At 35.2% G+C, this 15,231-nt stretch overlaps 1 protein-coding gene across 2 annotated transcripts in view; it reads right to left on the bottom strand.

Moving 5' to 3' along the window:
* Window positions 1-15,231, bottom strand: part of LOC132555339 (eukaryotic translation initiation factor 4 gamma 3-like) — a 37,895-nt gene that overhangs the window by 15,253 nt on the left and 7,411 nt on the right. For both annotated transcript variants that reach the window (XM_060219689.1, XM_060219688.1), the window contains 16 exons: window positions 14,073-14,927; window positions 13,072-13,327; window positions 11,177-11,310; window positions 10,746-10,889; window positions 10,086-10,283; window positions 9,189-9,326; window positions 8,645-8,704; window positions 8,256-8,399; window positions 7,758-7,837; window positions 4,892-5,048; window positions 4,609-4,713; window positions 3,922-4,084; window positions 3,327-3,472; window positions 2,668-2,804; window positions 912-1,070; window positions 437-632 (listed from right to left, as the gene is read on the bottom strand). In XM_060219689.1, the coding sequence (XP_060075672.1) occupies window positions 437-632; window positions 912-1,070; window positions 2,668-2,804; window positions 3,327-3,472; window positions 3,922-4,084; window positions 4,609-4,713; window positions 4,892-5,048; window positions 7,758-7,837; window positions 8,256-8,399; window positions 8,645-8,704; window positions 9,189-9,326; window positions 10,086-10,283; window positions 10,746-10,889; window positions 11,177-11,310; window positions 13,072-13,327; window positions 14,073-14,927 (3,072 nt within the window). The remainder of the gene's footprint in view (window positions 1-436; window positions 633-911; window positions 1,071-2,667; window positions 2,805-3,326; window positions 3,473-3,921; window positions 4,085-4,608; window positions 4,714-4,891; window positions 5,049-7,757; window positions 7,838-8,255; window positions 8,400-8,644; window positions 8,705-9,188; window positions 9,327-10,085; window positions 10,284-10,745; window positions 10,890-11,176; window positions 11,311-13,071; window positions 13,328-14,072; window positions 14,928-15,231) is intronic.

The raw sequence follows: 15,231 nt of genomic DNA, 5'->3' as shown, positions 1-15,231 counted from the left end.
TGCAAGAGAAATTCTTTTTTATATTTGACAGGATAGGGATAACTTGCATCACCATTAGCTTTGTTGTTGATAAAGATTAGGGAAATTGTTTTAGAGGATTCTAAGTGTGGAAGTTATCTCATTTTAGGGCAAATGTTTCTTGAACTACAGACATTCATATTTCTCAATGTCCAATAATAATGAACTTTTTTTCCATATATTTTGCTGAGCATAATCCTTGTATAAGTATTTGTTCTATAAGTTGTTCACACCTCTTTCCCCCTAAATCATTAATTATTGTGTGAATAGTTTTTCACTATCTTAGTTGCCACAGGAATTGTTGACATCTTGTACACTGAGAACAACAATTTTCATCATTGGCTTCAGTCAGTTTTAAAAGACTCAGTTGTCTTTTAAAACAAAAGTTAAGAAAATGACCTTTAAAAAAAAAGCTTACATTCATATCTTGTATGTGGAGAAACTCGTCCAATATTGAAATAGTTTTCTTTTCCATATCTTCCTGGCTAAGCTCCTTGGCAGGGGTAGGCGTTGCAACAGGTGCTGGTTCTTTCTTCTCCTCACGCACTTCACGGCTTCGACTGTTTTCCCGGCTAGGACCTTCTTTTGGTGTGGTTTGACCACCAATTATGCTCCTGAATCGCAAATTGCAGAATTCAGTTAGATTAGGTGAAAATTAGTGTTAGCACATGACAATTTTCTCCTTATCCAATATTGTTGCATTTGCAAAATTTCTCTGATCAAATACTCCTAGGATGGCCTTTTTTCGTCAAAACCAATTTCTATCGAGACAATAGTGGAACTAGCATTTAACAAATCTTTTCCACTTGATATGAAACACAAATTCATGCAAGTCTGTCTTTCGGTTATCACCTTCCCATTGTAAATGCTTTATACATTGTCTACTATCTCACCTTGCTGCAGCAAGTGCTTTCTCCCTCTCCTGCTCCTGTGATGATCGCGGTGTTACCCTGTTGGGACGACCAAAACCTCCAGGCTGTTGTCTAACTCTGTTGGGACTTGCACCAAGACGACTTCTGCTCTCGTCCTCCGATCGACTTAATGCAGAAAACCTGCAGCCCAACAAGATCGATGATGGAATCTTTAATATGCTCAGCAGAAACATCAACGACAAAGCCTTTTTAATTCTTGTAAATGAATACATCACCAAATTTATTCCCCAGTATCAAGACATATTCAAATATAAAGATTACTTCCCCCCCCCCCCCCCTCACAATTTCAAGAGATCGATCACAGAGGAATCTCGACCCTATTCATTGTTTGATATGTATTTGTACTTTCAAAAGTTGAATTTTTTCCCCGTTTTTGCTATTACTACCAAATACAACGTGGTTGCCTGGTGGAAGTTTTGACTTTCTGATCAGCCCTAAAATTAAACAAGCACAATTTGGGACCACGGAGAACCTACATTCAGATTCATCTAGTGCTTCTCAAGAAATAGTGATTACAACCATTCATTGCCAAAATCAAAGAAAGCAGCCAGTAAGCCATCCCCAACCAGTTTTCTTTCTGACCAGTCTCAAAATTCATTGTTTCAAGTTGTGTAAATTGCCCATTTATATAGTTTTTAAATGACAGGATGCTCAAATTCACTGGCCAATTAGTGAGGTCTAGATACAGGGACTGTATGGCTGGTTTTATATCACTAAACATCCTGCAAGCAGCTATCACTATTTAAAGAGGGATTTAGGGATGGCTAGCCAAAATTTACAGAATTATAGAATCTTGTAATCCAGTAACCAATCTCAACCAAGGACTTGTAATTTGGTTTACAGTTAATATCAATGGATTTTACAAGCCCCTTAGAAGTAATAAGCAGTAAACTTGAATAAAGTTGATGTTTTACAGGAATATCCCTTGCACATATGTATCCTTTAGATATGAATTAAATTAAATGTTGTAAGACAGTGAAAGTTTTGTTTTTGTTGCCTTGATATTGTATATAAGACCAAGCCTCAGTTATACAAAGTCTGCATATTTTACATAAGACCTGGATAACTTTCCTTCATCACTGGCTTCAGTCAATATCTGTTGTACTATCTGAAAATTACCAATGCAAGCCATCCTTTCAGTATTTATTTAAAGTAACTAGCATGAAAGGATCACTTCAAGCCTTCTTCAAAATCCATCAACTACCGACAAATGCTATCTTGAAAATATAGAATGACATTTACTCTAACAATTTGTCAACAACAGTAACATATCTTCCTGTGAGAGGTCTTTTAACTGTATACTTCATGTTAACATGCACAACTTTGAATAAATTAATCTGTATAAAATTTTTCATTTCTAACCACTGTCTATTGATTGTGACGGAAAACTCAAGTCATAAGAAGTGTCAGCATTTTGTAACCCGAGACAGGGACAACTTCTCTACATCATTGGTTTGGTTTTAGTCACAAATCTGAGCAAGGAATTCACCTCAAAGCCAATTTAAGGCTGTCAGTTTTAAGAAGTATTAAATTGTGACAAGCAACTACAATAAAAAAAAAAAAAAAACTATAATAATACCACAAATCCTGCCACCCTTATTCGGACCATTATTAAAAATGTCCAAAAACATCCAAAATATTTGTGACAAAATTTATTGTAATACTCAGTTTATCCTTCTCCATTTGAAACTAAATTTGTAAATACAGTTCTAGTTACCTATTGCTAGGTGTATTGGATGAGCGCTCCGCCTCTTGTGAAGCTCTAGCACCTCCCCCTGTGCTTCCTCTCTGCCAGCCAGCAAATCGCCCAGCACCCCCACCTGGACCAAGCTGCACACTCTCATCCACATTTTGCTGTTATATACAAGTCATGTTTGAAACAAACATTTAGCATTTCTATATATGTACAGTACAAGAGAATATATATCAAAAATTGTTTTCAATTCCACCTAAAATTGGTACAAAATGCATATTAATATTTCTGTACTGAAATTCATCAATATATACAAACAATTTGATGTCAAAATCTGCTTCAACCTTATTCTTAGTGTGTCATTAATGAACAAAACAGTCTCAATAAAATGTTTGAGAATGAAAGCCTCTCTTTGTACACAGTCAAATTTATTTCTTTGTGACCAGAACAAATCTATCAGCAAGCCAATTATAGTCATGCAACATTAACTATTTCTCAACATTAAACTTTTGCAAAACTCTTAATCTCACAAATTATCACAGGAGAACCCAAGAACTCATCTACATCCCAACCCAATTCATGAGATTATGAATGATTCCGCACTTTACACTCATATTTTAATCAGTTTCCAAGCATTAACATTTACCAGCAAAACCTACTTCTTTATCTTTCCATATACTAACCCGAGAGAGTTTAAGCCTGGAGGGATCAATAGCTTGACGTTCTGCATTGATTCTAACGGGTGGCTGTCTCCCACCTACAGTGGCCCAGCCATCAGCACCTCCTGGAGGTCCTCCCTGGGAGGAACCTGGACCACGCCTACCACCTCCTGAAGATATCAAATTCACCAATACATTTATTTCTCACACTGGAAACAACCACATGCACTCCTATTTACTCTTAAAACACAAAATACTCATTGATGATGAAAATTGCATCACTGAATAAACCTAGTTTTTCTTTCTTTTATATAAATAATTTTCATAGAATTTTGTCTTTTTTGTCATCACTACTTTCTTCTATGGAAGATTAACCACAGTCCTTTCTACTTTCTAGTCTCCATGGATGGTTTTAACATAACAAATGACATTAATAACACAGCCTCAGGAACGAGGAAAGAGTCTGCATCTTATGCACTTAGACTGTTCATTCATCATCGGTCTGTGTTGATTTAGAACATAAATCTTTTAATTGGTCAAAGTCTTCCTCTAAGAATAATTAATAAATACATGTGAAGCTCATCTGCAGAAGCAGGTGATTCAATGCAAGTGAACCAACCTTTTGAGCCACTGCCACTGCCACCTCCACCTCGCTGCTCCCTCTGCTGAGCTACTGCCTGCTGAGCTAAGAGTTGTCTCTCCTGATCCTCTCTCTGTGCTTCTTTATGAATCTGGTCTAGAGTTTTCGGGTTGTTTTCATCTCTCCGTGGGACCCAGCGATTCTACAGGCATGTCATGATTTAATTAATTAATACTTTCAACTTAACAGAATTTGTTTCTTTTATAAAGTACATCCCTTAGATTTAGCCTATCCCTGTACAACTGTAAAATTCCATCACTAGTCCAAAGAGATTTAGATTTTCTAAGACTGAATTTATTTGTATCATACATTCTTGTTTATTTACCTACAAACATTGATGTTGACAAAATGTGACAAGACGGATTTTGAATTTCTGTAGAAACACTCCTATTGTGGCAACTGTTCACTGGATATTGCCGTTTCCTTCAAATGTTCATACTGCCTCAATCCAAATTCAGACCCTTGTCTACAAGATGCTGAATTTAATCATTGTACCAGTTAAAAGCTCATTCATATCTTCAGATGTACCAATGTAGAGAGTGAACTGAATCAGATCCTCATTCCATCATCCAACCCCCCCAACCTCCCCTCAATTATTCTTTCTTCAGCAAACTAGGGTCTAACAGGTTTGTCAACTTGAATCAGAACAATTTGTTTGAAACTTACCATTCTTAATTCTATCACATCTTGCAACATAAATCTCACTCGGGATGATGTCTTCTTATCTTGGGAAATCTTTCCCATTTGTTGAAAGTACTGCTCCATCCTAGGCTGAAAACAAAGAGTGCTCTGGTTTCATCTCAATCAATATTGAATGTACATTTACACATCAGGCAACAGGAAACCATCAAGATCAGTCATCATGTTACTCATATCGTGTCCTCTCTTGCCAATATTATAAACAATGAAATTTTTCAGACTTGCCTCAATGGCAGAATTTTTTATTTACCTTGGCTTTATCAGAATCCAATTCTTTGCCAATGGTAGTAAGAAGACGGCACAGGCACTCCAGCGATTCTAGATCTTTGGCTTTGAGCAATTTGAACACACAGTCATGCATAATGTTCTCCGTTAACATTTTCAATTTAAATAATTCACCAATAAACCTGAAATAACAAACACAAGAAAGAAGATAAACCACTACTTAATGTATCTCTTACTGCCAGGTATAAAACAAGGTAAATGTATCTCTTACTGCCAGGTATAAAACAAGGTAAATGTATCTCTTACTGTTAGGTATAAAACAAGGTAAACGTATCTCTTACTGCCAGGTATAAAACAAGGTAAACGTATCTCTTACTGCCAGGTATAAAACAAGGTAAATGTATCTCTTACTGCCAGGTATAAAACAAGGTAAATGTATCTCTTACTGCCAGGTATAAAACAAGGTAAATGTATCTCTTACTGCCAGGTATAAAACAAGGTAAATGTATCTCTTACTGCCAGGTATAAAACAAGGTAAATGTATCTCTTACTGTTAGGTATAAAACAAGGTAAACGTATCTCTTACTGTTAGGTATAAAACAAGGTAAACGTATCTCTTACTGCCAGGTATAAAACAAGGTAAATGTATCTCTTACTGCCAGGTATAAAACAAGGTAAATGTATCTCTTACTGCCAGGTATAAAACAAGGTAAATGTATCTCTTACTGCCAGGTATAAAACAAGGTAAATGTATCTCTTACTGCCAGGTATAAAACAAGGTAAATGTATCTCTTACTGCCAGGTATAAAACAAGGTAAATGTATCTCTTACTGCCAGGTATAAAACAAGGTAAATGTATCTCTTACTGCCAGGTATAAAACAAGGTAAATGTATCTCTTACTGCCAGGTATAAAACAAGGTAAATGTATCTCTTACTGCCAGGTATAAAACAAGGTAAACGTATCTCTTACTGTTAGGTATAATCTTACTGTTAGGTATAAAACAAGGTAAACGTATCTCTTACTGCCAGGTATAAAACAAGGTAAATGTATCTCTTACTGTTAGGTATAAAACAAGGTAAACGTATCTCTTACTGTTAGGTATAAAACAAGGTAAATGTATCTCTTACTGCCAGGTATAATACAAGGTAAATGTATCTCTTACTGTTAGGTATAAAACAAGGTCTCTTACTGCCAGGTATAAAACAAGGTAAATGTATCTGCCAGGTATAAAACAAGGTAAATGTAAAAACAAGGTAAATGTATCTCTTACTGCCAGGTATAAAACAAGGTAAATGTATCTCTTACTGTATAAAACAAGGTAAATGTATCTTTACTGCCAGGTATAAAACAAGGTAAATGTATCTCTTACTGCCAGGTATAAAACAAGGTAAATGTATCTTACTGCTATAAAACAAGGTAAATGTATCCAGGTATAAAACAAGGTAAATATCTCTTACTGCCAGGTAAAAACAAGGTAAATGTATCTCTTACTGCCAGGTATAAAACAAGGTAAATGTATCTCTTACTGCCAGGTATAAAACAAGGTAAATGTATCTCTTACTGCCAGGTATAAAACAAGGTAAATGTATCTCTTACTGCCAGGTATAAAACAAGGTAAATGTATCTCTTACTGCCAGGTATAAAACAAGGTAAATGTATCTCTTACTGCCAGGTATAAAACAAGGTAAATGTATCTCTTACTGCCAGGTATAAAACAAGGTAAATGTATCTCTTACTGCCAGGTATAATACAAGGTAAATGTATCTCTTACTGTTAGGTATAAAACAAGGTAAATGTATCTCTTACTGTTAGGTATAAAACAAGGTAAATGTATCTCTTACTGTTAGGTATAAAACAAGGTAAATGTATCTCTTACTGCCAGGTATAAAACAAGGTAAATGTATCTCTTACTGCCAGGTATAAAACAAGGTAAATGTATCTCTTACTGCCAGGTATAAAACAAGGTAAATGTATCTCTTACTGTTAGGTATAAAACAAGGTAAATGTATCTCTTACTGCCAGGTATAAAACAAGGTAAATGTATCTCTTACTGCCAGGTATAAAACAAGGTAAATGTATCTCTTACTGCCAGGTATAAAACAAGGTAAATGTATCTCTTACTGCCAGGTATAAAACAAGGTAAATGTATCTCTTACTGCCAGGTATAAAACAAGGTAAATGTATCTCTTACTGCCAGGTATAAAACAAGGTAAATGTATCTCTTACTGCCAGGTATAAAACAAGGTAAATCTCTTACTGCCAGGTATAGGTAAAAAACTGCCAGGTATAAAACAAGGTAAATGTATCTCTTACTGCCAGGTATAAAACAAGGTAAATGTATCTCTTACTGTTAGGTATAAAACAAGGTAAATGTATCTCTCTGCTATACTGTATCCAGGGTATAAAACAAGGTAAGGTATAAAACAAGGTAAATGTATCTCTTACTGTTAGGTATGAAACAAGGTAAATGTATCTCTTACTGTTAGGTATAAAACAAGGTAAATGTATCTCTTACTGTTAGGTATAAAACAAGGTAAACGTATCTCTTACTGCCAGGTATAAAACAAGGTAAATGTATCTCTTACTGCCAGGTATAAAACAAGGTAAACGTATCTCTTACTGTTAGGTATGAAACAAGGTAAATGTATCTCTTACTGCCAGGTATAAAACAAGGTAAATGTATCTCTTACTGCCACATATAATATAAGGTATTTGTAGCTGTACTTGGTGTAACTGGCATGCAAGGCAGAAAATTCCCAGAACATAACAATGAAAGATCTAAAAATGCAAAAAAATTTTACACTATCTGTTCCAAAACAAGTTACTTCATAAATATCATATAATAGTGTCATTTAATATGTTGATGACCAAGTTGGTTCACTTTTTTACCTAATATTTCCTAAAGATCGTCTCCTGGCCTTTGATTCTTCAAATTCTAGATCTGCCTTCAACTGTTCTTTTTCTTCTTCCTGTTTATGTGCAAGCATTCATCAAAATTAAATTGAGAATAATATGTCAACTATCTTTATCATGATCAAATGATGCATCAAAACTGGCTTGAAGATGAAACAGATGAAGCTTGTATTTTTTGTTTTTGGGTGGAGTGTTTGATTATGAACATCTGAATAAATTGTGATAATAATCTTTGTCACCTGTTGCCCATTGTTTTCTGATTTGTCACAAAATAAAGTCAAAGTAAGACATTGAGGAAGGATATAGTGATAAACTTTCTCTGTCAAAATCCATGATGACTGCTGATCAGCCATTTTGGAAATGGCACAACCAGGAATAAAGGGGAGCCTTAATAAACTTTTAGAATGTTCCTGTGTCTGATAATGTCTGCAAGCAGATTATTAATAGAAAATTAACTCCTACTTCAATACAAACCTTTGCTTCCTTTATTTCTTTCCGTCGTCTTTCCATTTCCTGTTCAGTGTCTTTGTCTTTCTCAAACTCCTTTTGACATCTGGTTAGTAATATTGCACGGAAATTGACAAACTCCCCTTGCTTTGTTTTGGAAGGTACCTTGATCTACAATTGTATATGACAAACAACTAACATTGATGTTTATTACCACTATTTTTTTTTTCCGACCTTCAACTCCTTTTTTTGTCATTTTCTGTCTGTCTTGAAATCCTATTAGACTAAATAGATCAAATTAGAACCAGGCTTTCATCACAAAATATTTATATTCAAGAACTTAACAGCAGCCTAGGTCAGAAAGAGTGGATTTTGTTTTAAATAATTTTTGATTTGATAACATAAGCAACACCTACCATTGCCAAGTATCTGCACATGCTTGCATAAGCTACACTGAAGCCAGGTTCACTGACAGCCTGAAAGTACAAAATCATACCCAGTACGACAATGAAATGCCGACTCCTTCAAATTGTATTAACAATTAATTGTCAAAGGAACCTCATATCAAATGATCTAGTTCATCAATCTGGTTCATCTTGAAATTCTCACTATAAAACAGATTAAGACATATCTGGGGAAATCTGTGGTTGTAAATAATTTCATGATATATTATCAGCAAGAGATGTCCGTGACCTCCATCATTGTTATGAGATTATTGTTCTATGGAATCCAGATGTAATTTAGACCACCCATAGAATTAATGAACTAATTAGCTTAGGAGTACTAGATAGGAAACTAACCCATGAAACAGTTGATTCATTTTGGAGTCCTGGAATCAAATGGATGTTTTACTGGAAAAGCCTTGAGGAACTAAAACATATTTGTATATCCTCACAGCATCAACTGGCTTCAGCAATGATTATCATGACTAGAGTTACTAAAAAATGAAACTTTTATTACCTTTTCAAAGACGTGATCTGTAACTCCCTTCAGCCTCTCCTCTGTATCAATCTCCAGTTCAGACATCTGTTTAACCAGAGTTTGAAATTTCTGTGGAGTCAGCTTGTTGAGAATACCTCTTGCCTTTTTATACAATATCTGCAATAAAACAATAAATACCACAGTAGGAATAGCTTAAAAGTCAACAACATTAACACAGTAGTGACAACATAAATACCATGCTATACTGTCCATTGTAAATACCTAACATTGGGAAGGAATGTATTTGTATAAACCAAATTATTGAACTGCAAGATAGAAAAACAATTTCCTTAACATTTTTGATATCTTCATAGGTTCATCAATGCTTCTCCATTGACATAATTGTAATATAACATGCTAAGTAACAAGGTGGTAACTTCTTTTACTGTATATGATCCCAGAGTGACCTTGGCACCCACCACTCAATCATCTCTATTTGTTCTATGCAAGACTGATCTTTCTCTACTTCTCCTCTCCTTCTACATTTTTATCTTAAAACATTTTTAAAAAAGGAAATCCTACATATTAAATCAAGAACAGATTTAACAAGCACTTTCCTAAGACATAGCAATATTTTTCGAAATCCATAGTCTCCAGTGAACAATTTTTGTTTTCTTGAGCAGACACAAAAACACAAAAAAAAAGAAAAGAAAATATGTCAACAGATTCATATTTTAAACTCAAATTCAAATGATATTTAGTTTTTTGTCTTTACAGATTCAGAATGCATAAAAAAGCTCTTTCCCAAGTGTAGTGAATAAATGCCAAAAATCACAATGTAATCAGATCTGCCATTCAAATTAATTTTTGGAATTTTAAGTCAAACTTTGAAAAGCTAGATTTCTGCAATCCTACCCTAGTATGTTACATAATTACCTCAGTCTTCTTGTCTTCTGGATCCTCCACTTTATCTGTGCTCTTCTGTGGTTTCCAAGCGTCCCCAGCTTTGTGTAGTGTGACATCCTGTCCAATGGAGACATGTGTGATGATCCTTTGGGGAGGTCCGCCTATTTTACGACCCTGATTACTTCCACTCTTGGTCATCCTGCCACCTCCACGATCAGAACCACCTCCCTGTATTACAAAATTATTATCTTAAGACATTTGAACATTCCTTTGCAGAAATTGCAATGACCATCTTTACCTGCCAAATCCAAACTGACTGTCTGGAAGCATTTTGTTTCTTCTGATCAATCCCAAAAATCAAACTGGCAAAGGTGGAGACCAAAGGGAACAAGCGTGTATAATCTGAGAGATATCCATTCAGTACTTCTTAACAAATAGCAATAACAATCTTCACTTCATTTTGTCTTTCTTATCTGTCCCAAACCAAAACAGGCACCTCTAGGAATCTAAGAAAACATACAAATGAAATTTTGGAAAAGATCTATGCTGTAGTTTTCAAGAAATAGCGAGAACAAAAATTGTTTACTGATGTATAGAACATTGACACAGGGCAAATTGAATGCTGGGTGTTTTCTTTCCTTAGTCTCATTGACATGTGGACAATTCTTTATGTGCATGGAGTGAACTTACCACTCTTGGTGACCTCACATAGCCAGGTGTGAAGTCAAAGGATCCAGTAAATGATTGGGGGTCACGGGAAAAGGGAGGCCCTCTCCCACCTCCGCCACCACTGCCACCACTTCCTCCACCTCCTGAAGGCTGGATATAGTGAGGCTACAACAACAACCACAGAAATATACACAAACTATTACTGAAGTGTCTGACCAATAGTCCGACTTAGGCCTGACTAATTTTACAAATGGATACCACATCAGTAATGTTATACTAGGTGAAGAGTGAAGCTACTGACCATATCAACATCACAACACTGCCAGACAGCACTTGTTAGCTTCTCATGTTTCAGGTGTCATTATTGAAAATACAACCCTAACTATCTTTTTTTTTTAATTGTTATACACTCCAAAGCAAAAGTTAACCGTCATAACAAAGAAAAAACATACTTTATCTAATATAATATCAGGTAGATCAGGCAGACCAACAGGCTTGGTTGTGGAGTCTCCAGCATACTGCATTTGCAGCAAGAAATCACGGTCATATAATCGCTTCCCTTCTGGATTCATAGGACTCCACTGGTCTAAAAAATTCCATGATGTGTTATTATAATATTGTACATTTTAAAATCAAATGTAGCGAATGTATTCTGGGTACTTAGCACCTACAGGATTTACATGTAAAAGGTTTTTTTTCTACAGGGTTTCAGGCCAATTATGGGTCTCATTTCCAATAGTGAAACCTTTATATTTTTCAAAATCAAAGCATTGAAATTTCCAAAAAATATTGACAGTGTAAAAACTGAAAAAAAAAATAATTGGAATGATGCTATTCAGTGTATATTTTGTAGAGTTGGTCTGGATTCAGTTGTATATTTATTTCAGTGAAGTTTATGGGCTAAGCCCATGTTGTTTGATCTTTATTTGCTCTTTGAAAGTTAGATCTTTTTCCTTCTTTTCTCTTCTCTGTTTTTGCTCTTAATGAACATTTGAACATTCCTTTGCAGAAATTGCAATGATAATCTTTACTAGGCAAAATCCTAGATGGCTGTCTGTCGGCCATTTGATTTTCTGATCAGACCCAAAATCATATGCGCACAACTAGGGACCAAAAAAAACCTGCATGAGAAATTTAAGAAAGATCCTTCAAGTACTTCAAAACATAGTAATAAACTTTCAAAGTCAAAATCATGGCCACCTACCCACCATTTGTCTGATCAGTACCAAAATTAAACAGGCACAACTGGAGATCATGGGGAATTTCATATGAAATTTAAGCGAGAAACAGCGATAACAAACCTCACTGAAAAAATCAAAGATGGCCACCTTTCCACTAAACAACATCATAACCTGGACCTTGATGTATCACTCCACTTAATGAAGAATATCAAGTCTTGATTTATAGACCAAACAGAAATCCTCTTGCCACACTTTTTGTAGTGAAATTACTGTTAAACTTCGACAATACCAAGAAACACATGTTTTAAGCAAGCTTCACTTATTACAACTTCAGCAATTAGATAAAGCAGACTTAGTGTTCTATCTAACCCCACTGATTATCAAGTACAGTGTACTAGGGATTTTCCAGTAAACATCTACTTGACTCTGAGACTCCAATATTAATCACTTAAATCCTTCAAAGTTTCCTATCACGGAGATCATTAACCGATTCTATTGGTTGTGCCTATAAACAACATCTGGAGTCTTGGATCGAGGGAGATAACTATTCAACTGTAACTGCTCTAATAAAATACAGTAAAATGTTGGGATTAGTTTGTGCTTGATAACTGTTTAAACTTCAAATATAGGAAAAAAATGACAGTAAGTCTTTTAAACCATCATGTCTGTGTTATGACAGAACACAGCAATATTGTTATTAATTTCATCAGCGTTAAGGAGTTGATTTTTTTCAGCAGAAGTTGACAAGGACAAATATTAATTATATCATTGAACTTAACACATCACCAAGGCAATATTATTGAAATCACAGAAAAACACCTAAACCCAAACCCCAAGCCCGTATCATTTCAAAAGAATTTATTCTTGTTTCCATAGTATACCAACACAATTATCAATTTATACACAATTCTTTATCAAATGATCAAAATATATAAAAACATTATTCACTAAACCTTGACAGTTTTTGTGTAATTCACATACTTTTTCCATGATGGTATCATCAAAACCTTCAATTTTGCTGACTTGATATTAAAAGCATGGAGATTTACAAATTCACAGCAAAAATGAAACTTTCAAGTTTCATAGTCCTCTATTCCTGGTTTGTAACTTGTTATATCCTTCCCTAACAACTTTTTATCTTTACATATTGAACCACTTTTTTTTACCTTCTTTATATTTATATCTTGTTTCCATCACTTGTTTTTCCTTTTCTGTACTCTCACTGTTTTTCACATTTTCTTTAACATCTTTACTCTTTTCCTCATTCTTCTGATTCTCTTCCTGTACTTTATCTTGTATTTGTACTTCAACTTGTTGCATTTTTTCTTCCTTTTCTGTATTATTTTCCATTTCTTGTGTTTCTGGTACTGTTTTAGGCAAAACTTCAACAGGCTCTGGCAGAGGTGCTGACGGTTCCACTGGCTGTAGTCAAAAAGATCAGTATTACAGTAATATTCATAACATACAATAAGAGTGCTGTAATATAGATTAATGGCAAAGTTTACGTGCCAACGCCAACTACAGTACCAACGAGACCAAGATGTAACCTCTGAAACAATCCACATTTTGACAAAGAAATTGAAGGAAGATAGATAATACAAGATCTGTCTGTAATTCAAACTTACAACCTCAAATAGTTTTTTAATCATTTTTTTGATGTCTTTCCCGAATTCCCATTTAGTCAACAATTGATTTCCAGGAACGTCGCATATAAACCCCCTTTCAGCAGCCAAATTTTTAGGGTGCATCTTCCAAGAGTTTTAAACAAATGCAGCAATTTCAGGAGAAAATTGATAATTCTTTTTGCACTCTGAATTTGGCAGAGAAGCTCATTTAATTGTTCTTTGATTTAATTAAAATTTTATTGTAAAGATATGAGTCGCTTGTCTATGATCTTTTTTTACAGATGCCCTAACACTGGACAAGGAGAAATTAGGGTTTCCTGCTTTACCAATTTTCATTTTTCATAGTTTGATAAAGATTTCTCAGATATTAAGGTTCCTGGTATAATCATCCACAAACCAAGGCATTCAAAGTTGGGTTTTTAAATTGAACAATCGGAATTAAGTCATTCACATTCTTGCACATTTCTTTACATGCAGAAATTAGAACGTCCTGCTCCAAAACAATAGAATGCATTAAGTGGTACCTGAACAACTGTACCAACCTGTGGTTCTAAGAACACATCCTCGTCAGTTTTCTTAGATTCTTCCCCTTTTTTATTTGCTTCCTTGCCTTTTTTCTTTCCCTTGGTATCCTTTTTGACACTAGACACAGGATTAGAATCCTCAAGTCCTGTGGTATTTGTTTGAAACACATTTGGCACCTTGTCTTTGTCACTTAAATCCTCCTGTTTAGAGGTATTACTATCAAGTGTTTCCTCCACTTCAACATTTACCAGATCCTTAGTCCTTGGATTATCACTCAGGGTTGCTACAATGTCAGGTTTACAGTCGGAGTCGGAAGGTGTTGGAGGTTCCACTGGGGTGACCACCTCATCAACTACCACTACATTCTGGTTTTCTGATTTCATGCTATCGACCACTGATGAGTCACTTGGCTCTTGTGATGACACAGATTGAACATCAACACCAGAATCTGACACAAGTGCAGTTTCTCCTTGTGTAGCTGGAACTGAATTGTTTGTGTTTGAAAGACTTGGGTTGGATTCTATAGTTACACTACGGACTGAATTTGAAACCTCTCCAGATTCTATTGAAACTTCTGCTAAAACTGTTGTTGTAGCTTCCTTAACTGGTGGACTTATAACAGGAGTGTCTGTTTCACTAACCACAGCCTCAACAGGGGAGTGGGATTCCTCTGGAACTTCCTCACTGCTAGCACTCACTGGTGCAAAAATTTCCGCAGGTGTAAATGATGGCACATCGTGTGAAAGTTTGGAAGACAGCCCAGGTGGTTCTGCTGGAGTTTCTGGCTTCAATGTAGCAGCCACCTGAGCAGCAAACACAGCTGCGATATCACCTTGGTGACCGTTTGGCGATTCTGATGGTGGAGGGGGGCTCTGAAATAGAAGAAAATTAGCATTTTGGGATTTTGTAATCATTTTCCTTTAGTCTATGCAAATTTGTCAATTGTTGATTTCTATTACTTATTTTCTATTGTTGGCTCATCACTAAACAAAACCTATCAACATTGTCCACTTTCTATCAATGTAACAGCCTATACCTCCAGAAAATTGACAGGACATTCCAGAATTGTCATCATTTTGGGTAAACACAACTTTTTTCCTTAGAGGAATAGAACATTTTCATCTAAAGAAAATAATACCATATCCTTTTCATCCTTCATGAATTTCATTTTAGAAT

The sequence above is a fragment of the Ylistrum balloti genome, unplaced genomic scaffold (genome assembly GCF_031769215.1).
Source record: "Ylistrum balloti isolate Yb309-2 unplaced genomic scaffold, AGI_CSIRO_Ybal_v1 Utg370474, whole genome shotgun sequence".
Classification (NCBI taxonomy): Eukaryota; Metazoa; Mollusca; class Bivalvia; order Pectinida; family Pectinidae; genus Ylistrum; species Ylistrum balloti.
This window is presented reverse-complemented; position numbering and strand designations above follow the sequence as displayed.